Source organism: Exserohilum turcica (genome assembly GCF_000359705.1).
Source record: "Exserohilum turcica Et28A unplaced genomic scaffold SETTUscaffold_1, whole genome shotgun sequence".
NCBI classification, from domain to species: domain Eukaryota; kingdom Fungi; phylum Ascomycota; class Dothideomycetes; order Pleosporales; family Pleosporaceae; genus Exserohilum; species Exserohilum turcicum.
Window position 1 is genome coordinate 3,470,778 of NW_007359914.1, and position 18,083 is coordinate 3,488,860.

General features: G+C 53.9%; 8 protein-coding genes across 8 annotated transcripts; 4 read left to right on the forward strand and 4 right to left on the reverse strand.

The window, feature by feature from the left end:
* Nucleotides 1-1,325: 1,325 nt before the first annotated feature.
* Nucleotides 1,326-2,439, forward strand: SETTUDRAFT_85102 (uncharacterized protein; the record flags this gene model as incomplete). Its single annotated transcript, XM_008022188.1, has 4 exons — nt 1,326-1,754; nt 1,826-2,069; nt 2,122-2,274; nt 2,327-2,439. 4 exons carry the CDS (start codon nt 1,326-1,328, stop codon nt 2,437-2,439), a joined length of 939 nt encoding a protein of 312 aa, XP_008020379.1.
* A 1,058-nt stretch (nt 2,440-3,497) lies between these two features.
* SETTUDRAFT_18844 (uncharacterized protein) lies at nt 3,498-4,166 on the reverse strand (the record flags this gene model as incomplete). Its single annotated transcript, XM_008021947.1, has 1 exon — nt 3,498-4,166. The coding sequence occupies one exon, from the start codon at nt 4,164-4,166 to the stop codon at nt 3,498-3,500; it is 669 nt and encodes a 222-aa protein (XP_008020138.1).
* A 1,482-nt stretch (nt 4,167-5,648) lies between these two features.
* On the forward strand, nt 5,649-7,601 carry SETTUDRAFT_162660 (carbohydrate-binding module family 35 protein). The gene is made up of 2 exons (XM_008022900.1): nt 5,649-6,121; nt 6,178-7,601. The coding sequence occupies exons 1-2, from the start codon at nt 5,665-5,667 to the stop codon at nt 7,374-7,376; spliced, it is 1,656 nt and encodes a 551-aa protein (XP_008021091.1). The 5' UTR covers nt 5,649-5,664; the 3' UTR covers nt 7,377-7,601.
* Nucleotides 7,602-8,645: 1,044 nt separating this feature from the next.
* Nucleotides 8,646-9,912, reverse strand: SETTUDRAFT_162661 (uncharacterized protein). The gene is made up of 3 exons (XM_008022901.1): nt 9,524-9,912; nt 9,407-9,472; nt 8,646-9,351 (listed from the first exon to the last, which is right to left on the reverse strand). The coding sequence occupies exons 1-3, from the start codon at nt 9,561-9,563 to the stop codon at nt 8,675-8,677; spliced, it is 783 nt and encodes a 260-aa protein (XP_008021092.1). The 5' UTR covers nt 9,564-9,912; the 3' UTR covers nt 8,646-8,674.
* Nucleotides 9,913-10,198: 286 nt separating this feature from the next.
* SETTUDRAFT_134328 (glycoside hydrolase family 63 protein) lies at nt 10,199-12,995 on the forward strand (the record flags this gene model as incomplete). Its single annotated transcript, XM_008022902.1, has 5 exons — nt 10,199-10,415; nt 10,473-10,934; nt 11,011-11,144; nt 11,191-11,236; nt 11,315-12,995. The coding sequence occupies 5 exons, from the start codon at nt 10,199-10,201 to the stop codon at nt 12,967-12,969; spliced, it is 2,514 nt and encodes an 837-aa protein (XP_008021093.1). The 3' UTR covers nt 12,970-12,995.
* Nucleotides 12,996-13,491: 496 nt separating this feature from the next.
* SETTUDRAFT_30667 (uncharacterized protein) lies at nt 13,492-13,941 on the reverse strand (the record flags this gene model as incomplete). The annotated part of the gene is made up of 1 exon (XM_008022058.1): nt 13,492-13,941. The coding sequence occupies one exon, from the start codon at nt 13,939-13,941 to the stop codon at nt 13,492-13,494; it is 450 nt and encodes a 149-aa protein (XP_008020249.1).
* Nucleotides 13,942-14,584: 643 nt separating this feature from the next.
* On the reverse strand, nt 14,585-15,150 carry SETTUDRAFT_153168 (uncharacterized protein; the record flags this gene model as incomplete). The annotated part of the gene is made up of 3 exons (XM_008022903.1): nt 14,585-14,911; nt 14,979-15,062; nt 15,115-15,150. 3 exons carry the CDS (start codon nt 15,148-15,150, stop codon nt 14,585-14,587), a joined length of 447 nt encoding a protein of 148 aa, XP_008021094.1.
* A 1,416-nt stretch (nt 15,151-16,566) lies between these two features.
* SETTUDRAFT_84619 (uncharacterized protein) lies at nt 16,567-17,442 on the forward strand (the record flags this gene model as incomplete). The annotated part of the gene is made up of 5 exons (XM_008022161.1): nt 16,567-16,885; nt 16,950-16,967; nt 17,032-17,142; nt 17,202-17,320; nt 17,386-17,442. 5 exons carry the CDS (start codon nt 16,567-16,569, stop codon nt 17,440-17,442), a joined length of 624 nt encoding a protein of 207 aa, XP_008020352.1.
* Nucleotides 17,443-18,083: the final 641 nt, after the last annotated feature.

Consider the following 18,083-nt stretch of genomic DNA (forward strand, 5'->3'; position numbering starts at 1 on the left):
GTTGCGATACGCCAGCTTGCTAAGAGCGCTTAGCTTACAATGCAATTAGCAACGATACTTGTAGAGGAGAATAAGAAGCTACGTAAAAAGAACTAGCGTTAGCGGCAAAAGCAAGATCAACAGCGTCAATATATTGCTTCTAGTGGGGTACTCCAGGTGTAGCAGGCTCAGCAGCTTGTGGCAGAGGCAGAAAGGTTACTTATGGGGGGTAGCCAGAACCAGGCTAGTGAGCAACGTCGGCGCGCGCCGCCAACGTGCACGAAGTGTCACGTTAAAGGACATACTTAGACTTCATGCAGAGCTAAATAGTAAACCATATATCTTAATTTTATATTATTTTAATACGTTGTTGTGGCTCAATTGCGCAGAACGTCGCGCGAAGTTTGGTGGGGTGCCCAGCTTACTGATCTGCCCAGCTTACTGACCCTGCACGTTAATTGATGACCAGGGGAGGCGGATGACTAAGTCGGTATATTGAGTAGTGATGTAAGAGATGTACTTACCGCTTTTGGTCTGTATAGATGGAGTCATCACGTGCCTCATTTACCCCACCTACACCAACTGTCTCCACATGTGTCCAGTGGCATCGTCTGGCACACTGCACATTATTACGCGAATTAGCAGACTGTCACGCATATCAATGGTCAAAGATCAAAAGATAAAACGACACCGCGACTTGACATCGCTCGGCGCAACTGGCAAGTACGCTAAACTTAGCCTATCTTTTGTTCCTTTTCGTGGTGGAACCTTTCCTCTTCTTGCTTCAACACTACATTGTTTATATTTTCTGATTATAGTATCATCTTTGCGCATTATATAGCTCAAGAACTATCTGTCAAAGCCTAGGAACATGTATCGAGTGACTTCTCGACCTCAATCAAGTACCCCACACCATGATGTGGGGCTATGTACAGCTCTCTCGGTAGATGGGTGAGGTCGGAAGAAAGAGCCGCCCAGGTGCAAAGTCGTCTGAAAACAACGCAAAAAAAGGGCCTTTAAGTATACCTAAAGGCTAGAATATTTCCTGAATCATTATAGTAGAAGCATGATATTGATAAACCAGTATCAGATTTAAAATACGAAAAGTATAGCGCGCAAAATTCATGTTAAAACAATGAAGGCGGGCTCGCTTGTTCTCTATGTCCGGTTTCACCAGCTCTGAGGGGCTAGGTACCCCAAAATCACCCCGCATTAACAACCTTCAGCGGAGACAAGCCGACCCACGCTTTGAGCCTTGGATAACAAAGTTCAAATAGGATTGTTTTTTCCGAAAGCGACAGAACAAGATTACCTTCTACTCGACTTCGTCAAAATCTAACACCGTTATGGATCCAGCTCAATTCGGCATCAGCTCTCTTCCGCTACAACACGAACCATATGGCCCCATCCACCCCAAAGCTCTCGAAGGTTCCAATGCGGGGAAGGTGGCCCTCATAACAGGCGCAGGTCAGGGCATTGGCGCAGCCATTTCCGAATCATTGGCGAAATCTGGGGCCAGCGTAGCTATCTTGGATCTCAATGCCAACAACCTAATCCAGACCAAGAAGACATGTTTGGCTTTTGGCGGCAAAGTCGAAGCATTTACTTGCGATGTGACGGATAAGAACCGAGTTGGCGAAGTTCTGGCGCAGGTGGAGAGGCAGCTAGGTCCGATCGATGTGCTTGTTAATAACGCGGGCATCTTCGAACAGAGGCCATTCATCATGGGTGATTTCAACATCTTTTGGAAACAGATCGAGGTCAATTTCAAAGCCGTAAGCCACCCCTGTCTTGCCTTGTTCAAGCAAAGAAGAAACAACGGGAATATGACTAAGACTCCCACCAGCCCTTGATGCTCATACATGAGATTCTGCCACGCATGCGCGACCGCGGACACGGCTGTATCATCAACATTGCTTCTCGGTCCGGAACCGTCGACGTACCCATGACACTTGGTTACGTGTCTTCCAAGGCAGCGCTCATCCGCGCAACACATACGCTGCAAAAGGAGATGGAGCTTGATGGCCTTGATCCTGCGATTCACATGTATGCACTGCATCCCGGTGGTGTACTCGGCAACATGGGTGGAGGTAAGCAATTGCCCTGTAATTATACGGCCCCCAAGATGCTAACATGGCAAAGCTGGTCCGCCGGACGACGTCAAGGCGAAGTATGGCGATATCAGTGGTGAAGAATTCTTCAAGCACCTCTTCAAGGATGGGCCGTCGCTTTGCGGGCAGACATGTGCGTGGCTGGCAAGCGGCCAAGGGAAAGAGCTCAGAGGACTTTTCTTGGGTATGTATCGACGCTTTTGAGTCATCTGTTGCGAGACTAAAACTTGTTATAGATTGCCGACAGGATGTTGCGAAGCTGCTAGACATTGGACGTGAGACTTTGCTGAAAGAAAATCGGAATACTTTGACGGTAAACTTCATTGACGGCTACTGCAATGAGCCTTGAGATGAACAAAGTTATTTATGGTAGAGTAAAAAATAGAGAATGGTGGATAGTCGCTTGAGCTATCCATTCTTTAAAGTTGCGTATATAGCACTTGTAAAGAGAGACAAATCGTAATGGTTGTTAACTAATCGAATACGTTTCTATGACTTCATACTATCACTACCACTAATACTACTAGGGTGTGCTCTGCTTTGGTAAATGTTTGGATATTAGCACATGTTACAAGGGACATGGACAACACGGTGCCAAGTAACTCTCGCGTCTGGCACATGAGGTCTCTCAACGGCCCGATTCTAAGACGCAGCTCCCTTGTTCTTCGCAGGGTTTCAAGCTTCTGATGAAACGGAGTGGCTTCCAACTATCATGACTAGCAGCCAGTTGAATTTGGTGTCAATACAGTTATTGTCGCTACCAAAACTTTTATCAGTAGCTTCCCCGTCGACTTCAGAGTGGTATTGTGTCTTGGAGGAATTCTATCAGGCATCGCCTTTGACTAGGTCGTATTCGGTGGTATCTTCGAATATCGCAATGCTCCAAGGGTCTGGGTTGTCGATCGAACAACCGCAAATTCTAATAGTAGAGAACCAGGTTGTAGAGACAATAAGTTATTTGGTATATAGGAGTGCGGTAAGGTTCTATGGAGAAAAATTTCAAGCCGAGCTTCGAGAAGGCGAGATATGCAAGACTTGGGGTGAAGAGGACACCTGCTAGAAAGAGAGCAGTTAAAACCTTGGGTCGAGGGGGCAGGGCATTGGAGCTCAAAGATCATCTGGAGGTGAGATTTGTGATAGCCGATATTGTGTAATATGTCATAGGTGTAGGTGGCGTAGTCGGGTACAGCGCGTGGCTATGTATTCTTAAATTATAGTTGGACGACTGCAATCAAGCCATACAGAACAGTCCATAATATGAATCAGCAAGAAAATGAACACAGTCAATACCCGTTGGGAGCACAAGATCAGCTGTCTCTTTAGAGAACGTAAACACAATTTTAAATCATGTTAATCTACTTAAGAGAGTCATGGAACAGACATTACATGCATACATCAGCCCAACGTTTACAGACCTGGCTCCCACCGCCTAGTAACTGAAGCCTTGAAATACTTCTGGTAGCGTTCCAGATCGAAACTGCCGTCTTCAAGTTCCTTGCTATCGGGTTCTCCGGCCCAGCAGAACGTCCGGCAATTGGTGAGAACCTCTCCATCTTCCAGAACCGCAACACATTCGTCCCATCTGTACGCGGCCGTCTCGTAAGCTGCCAAACGGTCAAACTGTGTCTCTGAGGTCACCTTCCACACAGTGCCGGTTACGCTTCCAGACTGACACGGTAACAATGCGGGATATATGCCCCACATTTTAATGCGGAAACCGGATATGGTAGCGGGACGGGTGGTTGGGAGGTCCGGGAGATTGAGAATTGCTTGCAGGACTTCAGGGTCCATGAGTGAGCCGTAGAAGAACATGTGGAATGGCTGGAAAGGTCCACCGGGCATATTTGCTTTTGTGTTTTTGAGGAACTGGAGATAGTGTGCTTTGTCGATTGGCTCAAATGCTTCAGAAGTCACTGGAGGAGGTGAGGGTACGGGGCTCGCAGGTCTTGATGATCTGAACAGATGTGGAGGTGGCGGCGGAGGTGGAGGCATTATTGCAGTGCTTGGTATCGGGATTTCGTCCTTTCGACTAGATGGGAGTGGAGGCGGAGGCGGAGGCGGAAGTTTATCGTTCATTGACGAAGCTGCTGCGCGCAAAAGTGCAAGTTTGCTTTAGCTAGAGTAGTAAATAGTTAAAGGTGAGTAAGTGTTGTTGGATGGAGAGCTGTGGATGAGACCTTTGGGTAACCAGCCACTGCCAGCCCCCGTTATTTTGGAGTGCATAGTACCAACACAGCATAATCATATCAGCCAATCAATAAATAATCCTCCGTTTTAGCACATGTAGAGTTACTACAATTTTGGTACAAGTAGTGTGCATATTACCAAGCCTTGCTCACGCTACACACCAATCTTCAGTTGGCGCTAGCTAACTTGGTATAGCAGAAAAATAGCTGCTACATCTCTCTCTATATGCGCAGTGGGTGACGAAAAGTATCAAGGAGGTTCTCGGAGATGATGACGTCGCCAAAGACCCCTGGTCGTAACCGTACGACCCAAGTATGCTTAGATCAGCATTCGACTGCGCTGAAACTCGTGCCCCTGGCATACACGAGCACGGGACTGGCGGTAATGAAAATCAGTACCGTCAGACGCTCCCGAGCCTGCGAGGTATTGACGTGCCATGGCTTCGGTCGGAGATGCGATTGAACAGTCGGAAACATGATACGATCCCAGACGCAAATCAGGGGATATGTTTTGAACCTTCACAGCAGGGCAAGGTTGGAAATAAGCCAGTATTGCTGAACGTAGGAATCGGCCGGGGCTATCCCAGATCATGGTCCTGTTTCATGATGAGATAGAGCTGAGCACTTGTTTGAGAAGCATATCGGGCATTCAGTCTTGGGCCTTATTCTGCTTATTGTTATCCAGGAGAAAAGAGCGCTCGTGAGGTCTCGTAAACTTTCATTCGTCTCAAGCTCCACTATGGTTTCCCCAGATGCACAGCGTATCCCCCATACTTCAACGGGCAACGACCCACTGTATCCTTGTGCCAGCCATATGAGTGGCGATCACGGAGCTAAGCCAAGTGCGAGGCGAGAAAGATCAATGCAGAAGAGCAAGCGACAACGGGCGCGGTGTCGATTACGCTGGCGGAACGGATACGCTAGAGAGCGATGTATTCTCTTGGGATCAGCGGATAAAAGTATCGGCTCCCCACTACTGATGGGCTCCGGGGGTTTTTTGATGGCGCGGGCGCGGGGTAACACGGCGACTAGGACGCGTGTGGAGATCGACCATGCGCATAACGTGGACCAATATCGCTAAGCGGCATTGCTACGGGACGACGCAGAATCCCTAATTTATTGCGCGGAAGAAAGATAGTGCGCGAATGCTCTGTATGGTGGTGTCATTGTGCACAAATCTGTACAACGTTCAACGCTAGCTCTCTTCACAGCAGTCCTTCCGACACGCACGCAGGCATCTGGCCATACCCACCGGCAAAACATCGTGATTTGTTTCACCATGGTATATACGGGACCAAGGTCGAAATGCTATAAGAAGGCACGGAAAGGCATCCAGAAGTGATGGCTACCTCGCACCAAACACTTGCTCCAGCTCCCCTCCTCTCACCATGATTTGGACAAACTCGTTCCTTGTCTCCCTGGCGGGTGCTACTCATGTGGCCGCCCAGTCGTTCCAGCAAACTCCCGTCATGGGCTGGAACTCTTACAACCAAATGTCGTGCAGTCCAAATGCCGATAAGATCACCACAGCCATCAACTCTCTTGCCAGCCGCGGATTCGTTGCTGCCGGCTACAAGTTCTTCCAGATCGACTGCGGGTGGGCTTCCAGGGATGGCCAGCGAAACTCGACCAACGGCGCCATAAAGGTGGATTTGAATGCTTTTCCAAACGGACTCCAGCCGCTGAGTGATCTGGCAAGGTCCAAGGGAATGAAGTGGACCATGTACTCGGACGCAGGCGTCAGGATGTGCGATCCGCAGTCACCGAGCCCGGTCCTGGGCTCTCTGGGCCACGAAGCTGCAGACGCGGAATTCTTCAAGTCGCTGGGTACCGAATACGTCAAATGTAAGTTTTAAGGATGCGCAGGCGTAGGAAAAGTATGCTTACTCACAATTGTGCAGACGACAACTGCTACGCGGATGGGCCGGCAGCCAGTCAAAACGCGCCCAAGAATGCGCGGACTGACTTCCCGTCTCGCATGGGCGCCATGTGGAAGGAGCTTCAGCGAGTGGGAATTCCCGGCATGTTGATATGCCAGTGGGGCGTTCCCTACTCGTCGTCTTCGGGCTTGCAGGGACCCGACAGCTGGACAAAGGGGATATCCACGTCGTTCAGACTGTCAGACGACATCACCTCGGGTTGGGCTTCCATGTATCGCATCTACAACCAAGCCGTCCACATTGCAAAGAACGGGCTGACTGGCCCCGGACACATTGGCGACGCTGATCTCCTCGAGGTGGGCAATTCAGCCATGACATTTGATGAGCAAGCAACGCACTTTGCGGCATGGGCTATGCTGAAGTCGGCGCTCATGATCTCGACCAATGTCCCGGCTTTGTCCGACCAACTGGTTGCCGTGCTGCAGAACAAAGACCTCATTGCCATCAACCAGGACTCGGCCGTGAAGCCCGTCACTCTCCGTCAACGATGGACTGGCGACCGCGATCTCTGGGCGGGCGATCTCGCCAACGGAGACATGGCTGTTTTGGCCGTGGACCTCAGCAACGCTGCCCGCACCCTCAGCGTGCAGCTATCCGATCTCGGTATTGCATCCGCATCCATCAAGGACCTCTGGAGCGGCCAGACGGTCAGCGGGTCTTCGTACTCCAAGCAAGTGAAAGCCCACGGCTCCGTCGCTCTCCGCCTCTCCAACATCCGCCTCTCCACCGCCACCAAGCCCAAGTACACATACATCGCCGTATCCACCGGATCGCTGTCGTCGGGCGCAAACACGCAGTCCTGCTCGGGCTGCAGCTCTTCCACCCGCGTCGGCAACCTGGGCGGCTCCTCCAACGGCCGCGTAACATTATCCAACATCCGCACTTCGCAAGCCACGCAGACAGTGCTCTTTGACTACATCAACGGCCAGGTCGACTACATGGGCGGCACCAACGAGCGCGTTGCATCCATCAGTGTCAACGGCGGAGCCGCCAAGACCGTCAGCTTCCCACTCAGCGGCTACAACTGGGATGTCAATGTCAGCAAGGGCTATGCTGTCGAGCTCTCTGGATTCAGCACCACCAGCACAAACACCATTACCATTTCCGGGGCCGGAAGCGCCAATGCACCCGACTTTGACAGGATTGGTGTTGTTGCATAGGTTATGCACAGGGCTGAGGATGCATGTCGATGGCAAGAGAAGAAGAGTTTCTATGTTCATATTTCCAACATTACAGATTTTGTACATGCTTTCTCGTTAGTATATATATATAACATTGGATATTTTTCGGTTATGCAGCGTCTCGATGCATGTTCAGTCACAGCCTTGCACTCCGTTATTCTCATGTAGCTTATGCTTAGCTCGTGCAAGTTCTATCAAGCCCATCGTAGCATTTGCAGTGGAAACTTGCTTCGGTCCTGCGGGTCAATCCTCCAGCTGATAATGATGACGATGACATCTCCTTCTCGCGTCCCCCTCATTCCTCCATGCAAAGCATCCTCATGGCGTGTCGTCGTGATAAGACATTATAGTAGCATAACTATGTGGATATAGCGCCTGGGCACCCGTCTCGGCAACTCGATACTCATCCCCCCCAGTTCCCTACCCAACGCCAGAAACCCAAACGGGCGTGTGCTATTATTAGATATCTTGGTGTTTCAACGGGCGGAGCACCGCAAATCACACTCTATCGGACCGGGATCTCGTGATGCGGAGCACGGTGCGTGGGCTTCTGTCGGGGCAAACAAAGGCACATTGACCATTAGGCAGCTCTACTTACATTCATAGACACGGCGGTCGTTGACAACAAACGAAGGAAACCCGCTCTTAGCGTACTACTGAAAACAAGCAGAGAGCGCGCAATGCAACCGTCAAACCAGATAAGTACTTGTTGCCAAGTACATAAAATCCAAGCTATAGATTCCTACGTACTACATCGCAAAAAAACAAACAAGCCAAGTGTTAAAGGAAAGAAAAAAAAAAGATTCGGTCGTCGGCAGCTTGCATGCGGGTATACGTAGTACAACCTAGGGTTATGTTAGAGATAGAGACGCAAACCACAGGCAAGTCAGAGGCAAAGAAGTGTGTGCACGGATAGTCCGGCTGGAGAAGCTCGTGTCAGCACGCTAAGTCGACAACTGCCGGAGACGCAGGTGCCGCAGCAGAAGCAGCCAAAAGAGCTGGATTAGGGCGATTTGTTTCAGGCTAAAATCTTATGGAGGATAGCTGTTTTGTTTTGTTTTGTTTTGTTTAGATAGAATGAGGGAGGGAGGGAGGGAGGGTGAAGGGTAGGGTTCAGCATGGCGCGCGTTAGGACGGCAGGTAGGAGAATGCTGTGCATGGCCCCTTGGAATGTTTATCCGGAAAGAACTAATAAGCTTCTGGACGGAATTGCTTGGTGGGTACGTGGACATGGCAGATGGTGTGGTGGATGACCATAATAAAATAAAAATTCATAACTATACACGCCCTGCTATGCCATGCTTGGTGGCAGAGTCTTGACCATCACCATAGCCCTGTTGTTCGGGAGCCCAAGCTTGATCATCTTGACTCTTAATAAGCTCATGTACTTCGAGCCTCGACTCAACAATTTCCCTGCCATTTACAAGGTCATTCTCATCCGCCCTCTGCGCCGCTTCCTCGGCGTTTGTAGCAATGCCGGCTTTGACATGGCGATGAATCAATCTGTTGCGCGCAACGGCAAAGTCGACATCCACAAACCACAGCTCATCCATGAGCTTGGCGGCATCGCTCCAGGGCGATTTGTTCAAGGAACAGTAGTTGCCCTCGAAAATGACTATGCGGACGGAGGGCGCAATGGCAATGTCGTTGTCAACAGGGTCTTTGATGGCATGGTCGAAGCTTGGGGCGTACAGCGTCGCTGTCTCTGGGAGTATGGGTTCCCGGAGCTTTTGAACGAGCTTGTAGAAGGACTCGCCGTCGAATGTAAAGGCTGCACCGCGGCGAGCATGGGCGGTGTTTGGATCGGGCATGGCATCGAGCTGGGCACGTGACAAATGGAAGCCATCCATCGGTATGAAGGCTGACACCGGGTTGCTGTTGGCGGTCCCGGGTGATTGCTGTGCATGTTTCTCGTTGAGTTTGGCTGATACGATGGTTGCCAGTGTGGTTTTGCCTAGGATTTGTTAGTTTGTAGCAGCGTGGTAGACGCTTGTAGTGCATGTGCATACCTGACCCTGGAATTCCGGAGACAGCTACCATCAATCGTTGTGAGGCGGGCGTATCCTGGTACTTTTCTGTATGGCTATCAGCATGCCTCGTTTGATTGCATGTATCGTGCTGAATACCCCAGGTCTTGTTCACCAAGCGCTCTACTTGCTGGTCCATTTTGCCAAGGCGGAGTAATCAGAGGCGTGTAGTGTCCCGGTTCAACAAAGATATATGTGTCGCTCAGGCAATCGATGAGAATCCCAAACCTGCCAACGCGGGCTGCGAATGCTTTTAGCTGTGGCGCATGCAGGCAAGCTTGCTGGCTGTGGGGGTGTCGGCATGGTGGAGCGCAGTTGGAAGCGCTGACGTCGCGTGCGGGAGGAGAGCGGCATGCAACCGCTGCTAGCCCCTCAGCCCATCACCGCCAGCCCATCACGAGTTGCAGGTAGCGTGGGACAGCAAGCCATGGCAGCCGCTCTGACGAGAGATGGCGGGCGATCAGACATGCAGAAAATGGCGATGGTGGAGGGCCAGGCGTTGATGGGCCCCGTTGGTGGATTCCATGGCTTCATGGGCCCCGTACTTAAGGATGGCGAGGAGCGTGCTTAGGCCAAGCACCCACAAGCCCCGGCTTAACGACTGAGGCATGGCTGGGCAGTGCTGTTCGGATAACCGGCGCATGGCAGTGGAACAGCAAACGGCCACTGGAGACGTGTCAGAAAAAAATGCCCTGAAGCCCTGTCCTACCGCGATCCCGCCGTCGAGTTGGTCATTGTTCGGCCGGACGCGTTCCATACGCGTCATTCTCCAGCATGATAGCCTTGGCCCGACTCGCCCTCGCCCTCGCCCTCGCCCTCGCCCTCACCATCATTGCCCCCGCAGCCGCTGCCGACGACAGTCGCCTGACGAATAGCGAGTCGCTGCAATGGGGTCCCTACCGGCCAAACCTCTATCTGGGTCTCCGCCCCCGCGTGCCCAAGAGCGTCGTCGCGGGGTTAATGTGGGGGAGACTGGAGGACGTAGCAACAAGTGAGTAGTCAGTACTTAGTGGGTGCAGGGCCAGTACAGTGCTAACAACCAGCACAGCACTCCGCCATAATGTAAACCAAAGCGACGCCATGGCGCGGTACGGATGGACAGCGTACGATACGCGCGAGGGTGGCCGCCAAATTATCGAAGATGTCGGCAACAAGATTACCCTCACGACCGAGTTCATAAAGTACTCTGAAGGCAAGAGCCGCGGCAATTGGGGCCTGAGGATCAAAGGCGTGCCCACGCCTGATGCGCCCCCAGAGCTCAAGACGACCGTCGTCTTCTACCTGGGCATGGAGGAAAAGGAAGCCTGCACCCATTGCCGGCTGGATGCTCGCCAGCAATTCGGACACGGCGAAGATGAATCCGTCCATGCCATCAACGTGAACCTGGTCCACCCGAAACTAGGCAGCTCTGGCATACACATCCCCGTCCCGCTCAATGGCGACGGCGTCCGCGAAATCGCCTACGTCAAGTCGCTGAACGTGACCGAGGACCGGCTGTGGCAGGCCAAATGTAAGTATGCGCCGTGTCAATTCGCCCCACACACGTCTCATTCGAACGGCTAGCTGACGACCCTGTGCGCAAGAAGCCACTTTCTTAGATTCACTGAAAGACCAGACCAAAAACCGAAGGGAACCTGGCCCATCGGACATTGTGCTTCGAAACGAGCCCGGTGCAGGCAACATGCTGTTTGTGCAAATGGTGTGCCACGGAGAGTTCGAGGTACGTCGTGAGAGAGCAGCTCTACCGACTATACTAATCTCTACAGTTTGACATTCTGTATTCCACTGAAACAGCAAAGCGTACAATGACTTGTGAGTCTGCCCCTATACCATCTGACAAAGCATCCTCTATCATGTTATTTCACAAACATCATGTGCTAACCCTCTTAGCTGCTCGCCTCAGTGCGGACCTGGAGAAAGCCATTCAAGGCTTTGGCAAAAAGTTCCTTTCTGTCTTCAATCCCACGCCTCCCTTCAAGACATTCCCGCATCTCGACTTCGCCAAGAATGTGCTGTCGGATCTGCTGGGCGGCCTGGGCTACTTCAGCGGCACCTCCAAAGTCGTGACGTCCAAGAAAGCCATCTACGCGGAGACGACGAGCAACTTTTGGGAAAAGTCGGCTGATGCAAATAAGCACACGACGCCCGTGACAAAGGGGCCCTACGAACTCCTCACGCACACGCCCTCGCGCTCCGCATTCCCCCGCGGCTTCCTGTGGGACGAAGGATTCCACCTTCTCGTCGTCGTGGAATGGGACGCCGATCTCGCCATGGAAGTCATCCGCGACTGGCTCTTCCTCATGGACGACGACGGCTGGATCGCACGAGAGCAGATTCTCGGCCCAGAAGCCGAAGCCTCGACACCACCGGAATTCATCCACCAGTTCCCGCACATTGCCAATCCCCCGACGCTGTACCTGGTCATGTCCAAGTTCGTGCAGATGCTCAAGGGCACAGTCAAGTACCACGGCCACGCCTCGCTGTACCTGTCCAAGCCTGAAACGGGGAAGGCGCTTGTAGCCAAGATGCAGCCGCTGCTGAAGCGCCACTACGAGTGGTTCCGCAAGTCGCAAGCCGGCGACGTCGAGGCGCACTCGCTCCCTGCTGCAAACCTCAACGAGGGCTACCGCTGGCGCGGCCGCACCCCCGAATACAATCTCGCCAGCGGCCTTGACGACTACCCGCGCGCCGAGCCGCCAGATGTCACCGAACTGCATCTCGATGCCCTGTGCTGGGTGGGCGTCATGGCGCGTACGCTCGAGCAAATCGCCGTCTTCACACAAGATACCCACGACGCATTCACATACCAGAACCACATGCGCGGCATCCAGCACAACCTCGAAGCCGTGCACTGGTCCGACACAGCACACATGTACTGCGACGCGGTTGTCCGCAACAGCCAGCACACGCACGCCTGCCACAAAGGCTACATCTCTTTATTCCCGCTGCTCACCGACTTGATGGACGACGACGCATCGCACGCGCGGCTCCCCACACTCCTGGACCTAGTCCAGAACCCGCGACACCTATGGACGCCGCACGGCATCCGCAGTCTGAGTCTCGAAGACCCCAAGTACGCTGCCGACGACGACTACTGGCGCTCCGCCATCTGGGTCAACATCAACTACCTGCTTCTGGAGCGCCTGCTGCGGCTCGCGCACACGCCGGGGCCCGAGCAAGCGCGCGCCCGCACGCTGTACATTTCGCTGCGCCGAAACATGGTCGGCACCGTGTACAAGGCGTACCGCGCCACGGGCTTCACGTGGGAGCAATACGACGCCAAGACGGGGGCGGGCCGCCGCTCGCAGCCCTTTACGGGCTGGACGGCGCTCGTCGTCAAGATCATGGCAATGCCCGATTTGGAATCCGGCCAGGGCCTCCGCGACCACGTCAAGGGATACTATGAAGAAGCTAGGAAACAGGCCGTGCGCCATCCCAGTCTGGATCTTGCCGCTTTGCTTGCTGCCCTGGGTCTTGTCGCCTTTGTCTATGTTACGAGGAGGAGGTTTGCGGGTACCCTGAGGACGTGGCGGAGGGCTAAATAGCTAAATATGCTGTGTAAGTAGAAAGAGGGGGGAGGGGTTTTTTTTTTGTAGCATTAAGATAGATTATTCTTTTTTTTTACTTCTTCTTCTTCTTCTTCTTTTTCTTCTTCTTCTTCTCGTATTAAGGGATGTTAGCTAGGAAGTTTTTGGTGGACATTGTGGCAACACGATTTATATATATATATATATATAGAGAGAGAGAGAGAGAGAGAGAGAGAGAGAGAACCGTGAGTAAATACCATTTATTCACAATAAAGTATATCCAGTCTCTAGCCCAAAGCGATTACTTGGAAGAAACCCTCTTCTTTTTGTCTTCTTCAACACATTTCCACATTTCCTCATGTCCACATTTATGCCAATTTTCAACATTCAAGTTGTTTGAAATTCGCCGTTTCGAAAATCTACCACATCCGAAATCACGCGCTCTCGTCATTTTTTCTTTCTTTCCCTCTGATGCTCCCTCCCATCAAGCGCAACCGTCTTTTTCAATCCCCCTATCTTCAAGCCATGTCGGAGAGTCTTTCATACTTTCCGCTCGACGACTAGACCATGTATGACGCCTTCAAAGTGGGAAGTCCCCCCCCCACAGCACCGACGAGGCTCGGTGTATGCTGCAGTTGCATCTGGCCCCACCAGCAGTGCTGCCAGCGTCTCCGCCTCAGCCATCAACCACTGAGAATCGTATTGCGTTGCACGCGGATTCCGGACGACGAAATGAATCGCAACTTTGCGGAATCTGTGCTTCCAATTTTGGGTCCACGCTTTGGCGTCGAAGTGTGATGTGCGTTGCCGGCTGGAAGAGATACATGGGAAATGCACCCAGTCGACTTCAAGGCAAATACTGCTGAGGCCCAGACGATTTAGCATACGTAGGAAGTGGCTTGTTTCCATGGAGATGCACTTGGTAGGCCAACGGTCATGGCCAGGAATGTGCTTTTTGGCTTGTGCGTTGGGGGATGATGAAGTAGCCATGTTGAAGTAAGCCCTGGGCTTTTGTTTGTCTCACTTGGTTGGAGAATGTGCGAGTAATGTTGTTGCATTGAGGTCTTGGGAATGGCGAGGAGCAGCGTCCATGTTGGCAACCCCAAACGGGCGAATCAGGTGCAACCACCCAACCTCTTGGCGTGCAAACCAATCTGTCTGCCAATGTCAACGGGCTGAGCTGCAGAAACTACAGAGAACGGGGCGGACTGGCGGCAACATTTCTATAATCATATTTGCTATGATAATCTTTCTACTCGAGTAGGCATACACATTCAAAGCCATTAACATGAAGCCCACAAGACTCCAAATACCTAGCCGAAACAAGCCTCCAGGTTTTCTCTCGTCTTCCATTGTTGGTCAAAGGTACTACTACACAAGAAGTGGAGGGCGCTTCCGTACACCACAGCTCAAGCCCTCACCAAGTAGTCGTGGCCACGGGGCGCTGTGGTGCATATGGCTCGCTTGACATGGAAGGCTATCCTGAACGCCGTGTCCGACTCCGCAAAAAGACGATAAGGTCAGGCCGTTGGAAGGTGCGTAAAAGATACATTTTGGGCACCGTCATCCAAATTGCGCCAAGTGAGTGCAAACAAGGGAAGGGCACACGCGTCTAGCACGGGCGTGGCGCCAGCTAAGCCTTGACAGGGCCACCCTGTGCGTCTTCGGCCATGTCGTTGTTCTCAAACTCCGAGGCCGACGTTTCCCGGTTCAGGCTCGTCTCGCGGTGCAGAAATGTGTGTTCCTTGACTGGGCTGGTGGCCATGTCGCCCTGAGAGGTAGTAGCGCCGTTGCTGCCATTGGCGTTGACGGTGACAGTCTGGCTAATGGGCGTAGAGGGGGCAATGTGAGGGATCTTCTCGGGGTTGGGGTGCTCGCGGCCGACCTGCGTCACGCCAACGTCGCCAGCCTTGCCGGCCTTGGAGAGGGCGTAGTCGCCGCTGTCAAAATACTTGCGCTCCTGTGGTTTTTGGTGTTAGACACGCACTCGGGCGTCGTCCTGTCTGCATAGGCAGAGCTCGACGTACCTTGAGCTTGTTCTGAAGAAGATCCTTCTTGTTGGGCAGCTTGCCGTAGAGGCGGAACAGCTTGGCCTCCTGCTCCGACAGTTTCTATCCTGCCATGTTAGCGAGGGGGCTCGGTGCAAAGAGCGCTGTGACGTACGCTAACGTCGACCTTGTTCTGCTGGTGTGGGTTCATTGTGGCGGTATTGCGGGTTGCGGTGGTGCGGTGGTGTGCGTTTGGCCGATGGTGTGGACAGGCGATGGTGCGGTTTTTGAATGGTTTCCCGTCGCAGCGAAAGGGGGTGGGCAGACACGATATCTTGTAGAGTCGAGCGATGCTAGCTTAGGCCGGGCCGGTTGGGCGGGTACTGTCAACGGCTACGAGACAGGGACAAGGTGGTGAAGTCCGGTGTGGTCTGGTGTGGTTGCGCGCTGTGACGATTGGGTATCGACGACGCTTGGGCGTTGGCTCGTTCCTTCTGCTGCTGCTGATGCCTGACAACGCACGACGGGCAACGTGCTATGACTCGTCTGGGCTCGGTTTCTGGAGATGCTGCAAGGGCAGAATGGGGGGCGAGGGGTCGAGAGTGGCAGTTGTGGTTGTGGTCGTGACGCGAGTGCCCCTCTATTCAGTCGACTATGCGATAAGCCTTAATCGCCCGAGGTGCCAGATGCTCGGGACGCACTCGAGCAACAAAGCAGAGACGGCTGCAAATGGCTGGGACGCAAAAAAGGATGATGATGGCACAGCAAGAGCCAGCTGCAAAGAAAAAGAGGGTGCAGAGGACGCGAGATTTATGCAGACGACTCGGCAGCGGTTGGCGCTTCTCAGGTGCTTCTCAGGTGCTCAATCGAGGGTAGGGCGGGATTGGCGACCAAGGAGGGGTAGATGCAGCAGACGGGTACAGTACTTATGCAATGGCGTGGGCCGGGCCTGGCAATTCCCCCCAGGGCGTGGCTGAATGTGACGGGTGAATGATTGCTGCAGTTGGCACAAGCAATTCAGGGAAACGAAGCCGTTGCCGCGAAACTATCTCTCGTGCTTACACTTGGGCTGGCTGCAAACGACGCATTACGGCACCCCCTCGCAACGTCACTCGTCACCGCCATTGGCCGCCGCCGTTGTCTATCATCAATCGATGCGCGCCTCGGCGGCACACGCACACGGACACGGAAGCGGACAGCCGTCTGCCTCTGTGGATGCCATGACCGTCTCTACACCTAGTGCCAGATGGCAGCGCACAACCACGCCCACGATCAAGAGCATGCGGGGGAGCATGCAACGGTGCATGCTGCCTTTGCCGTCATTGGCTGCTCTGCCCCGCTAGCCGCACCCTCTATCAAATCCTGACGGTCACCCTCGCACTATTATTACCATGACCACACAATCTGGCTAGCCACACGCTGCTGCCGGGCTCCAGGGCGCCGTCTCCAAATCACATCCCTCAACACTCGCAGCCCGCCACTGAGCTGTCCAGTCAGGCAAACCCAGCCCCGCCCGTTGCTCGCATTCGCTAAGCAGCTGCCGTGCAGTTCCAACGCCAAAAATAATAATACCCAGGCCCAAGTTGGCCCAGGCCTTTTTTTTTCCCACCATCCCATCCCACGCACAATGACGAACGCGGGCAAGACATTTGTCGTCGAGCACCTCGACCCGGAACTCGAGGAGTGGTCGTCGCTCGAGTACGCTGCCATTGCCGCAGAGTCGCATGCCTCGGGCGCCCGCTTCCTGCTGTCATCGGTCCCCGCCTCTTTGACCCTGCCCGCCAGCCTCGAGGGCGCCAAGGGCCTCCAGGTCGAGACACGGAGCATCGAGGAGATATACGCCGACCAAAAGGACAAGGTGTGTCTGCTGGACCCAGCAGCGTCCAAGGACCTCAGTCCAGCCGACGGCGACGCCTTTGACATTTTTCTCTTCGGTGGCATCCTGGGTAAGCACACGTGATGCCACTCACCATGCTTTCACCGGAGCCGCAACCAGCTGACGCCAACCAGGGGACGATCCGCCGAGAGGTGCGTGGTGCTGCCCGTACGGTGCAATGGCTGCGCGCTCGATTCGCTAACAGCTTGCACGCAGACCGAACCTCAGAACTGCGGAAAAAAGGCTACCAGGGCCGTCGGCTGGGCCCGGTACAAATGACGACCGACACGGCTGTACGGGTCACCAGGATCTGCGTCCAGGACAAGGGTGCGTCGAGCATGCCCGGCTGCGATAGGGCGTGGTTGCGAGATGCTCACAAGACACAGTGCCCGTCGACCAGATTGCCTACATTGACCACCCCGACTTGAAAATCAACCAGAACGAGAGCACGCAGATGCCCTTCCGCTACGTCAAGGGCGACGACGGGCAGCCCATTATGCCAGAGGTACGCGCTTCCCGGACATGGCATGTTTCGGGCGGGGGGCAACAGTGCGCTGACAAAATGGACAGGGCATGCGTGATCTGATCGTGAAAGACTCGGCAAAGAGTCTCGACGACCTCTTCTAAAACACGACAAGACGGGAGCGGCGGGCCATGGCGGTCGAGCAAGGCGGGCAGAGGCGAACCTGAGCGCGTGTGCGCCACTGTGGCACGCAGTCTTCGACGGCCACGGCCAGGTGCCGCTTACGGGAATGTTTTGTCAACCCTTTGCGTCTTGGAGGGCTCCGTGGTGTAGCACTGGTCGGACTCGAGTGCTTCGACGTGGACAGACGGGCCGATTTGGCGGGGGGGGGGGGAAGCCAAGATGCTCCAGAACACGTTCGACAAGACCAGCGCATGGCGGCGGGCGTGGGCGGGCGGTGGCAGAGTTGGCAGGAGCTGGCTGGAGTTAGCTGGAGTTGGCTGGAGTTGGCTGGAGTAGGTGGAGGCGGCGAGTCGTGGGATGGATAATGATACGTAGTGGCAAGAAGCGCTGGCCTGACTGTGCCGACACGTTAGGCATGCCGTGCGGAACGCAGGCTGCACGCTTCCGCAACGGGTAGCACAGGCGGGCGGGCGTGGGCGGAGGGGACGTGTGCGTGGACGCGTGGGCGGGCGTGCAGTGGCAGAAGCACGTCGCGGCGATGATACAAGGTTGAAGCAGGAGGGGATGCCCAGTCGTGTCAGATGCACACAGCCATGCGTGTCTTTTCGAGACGCGGAGACTG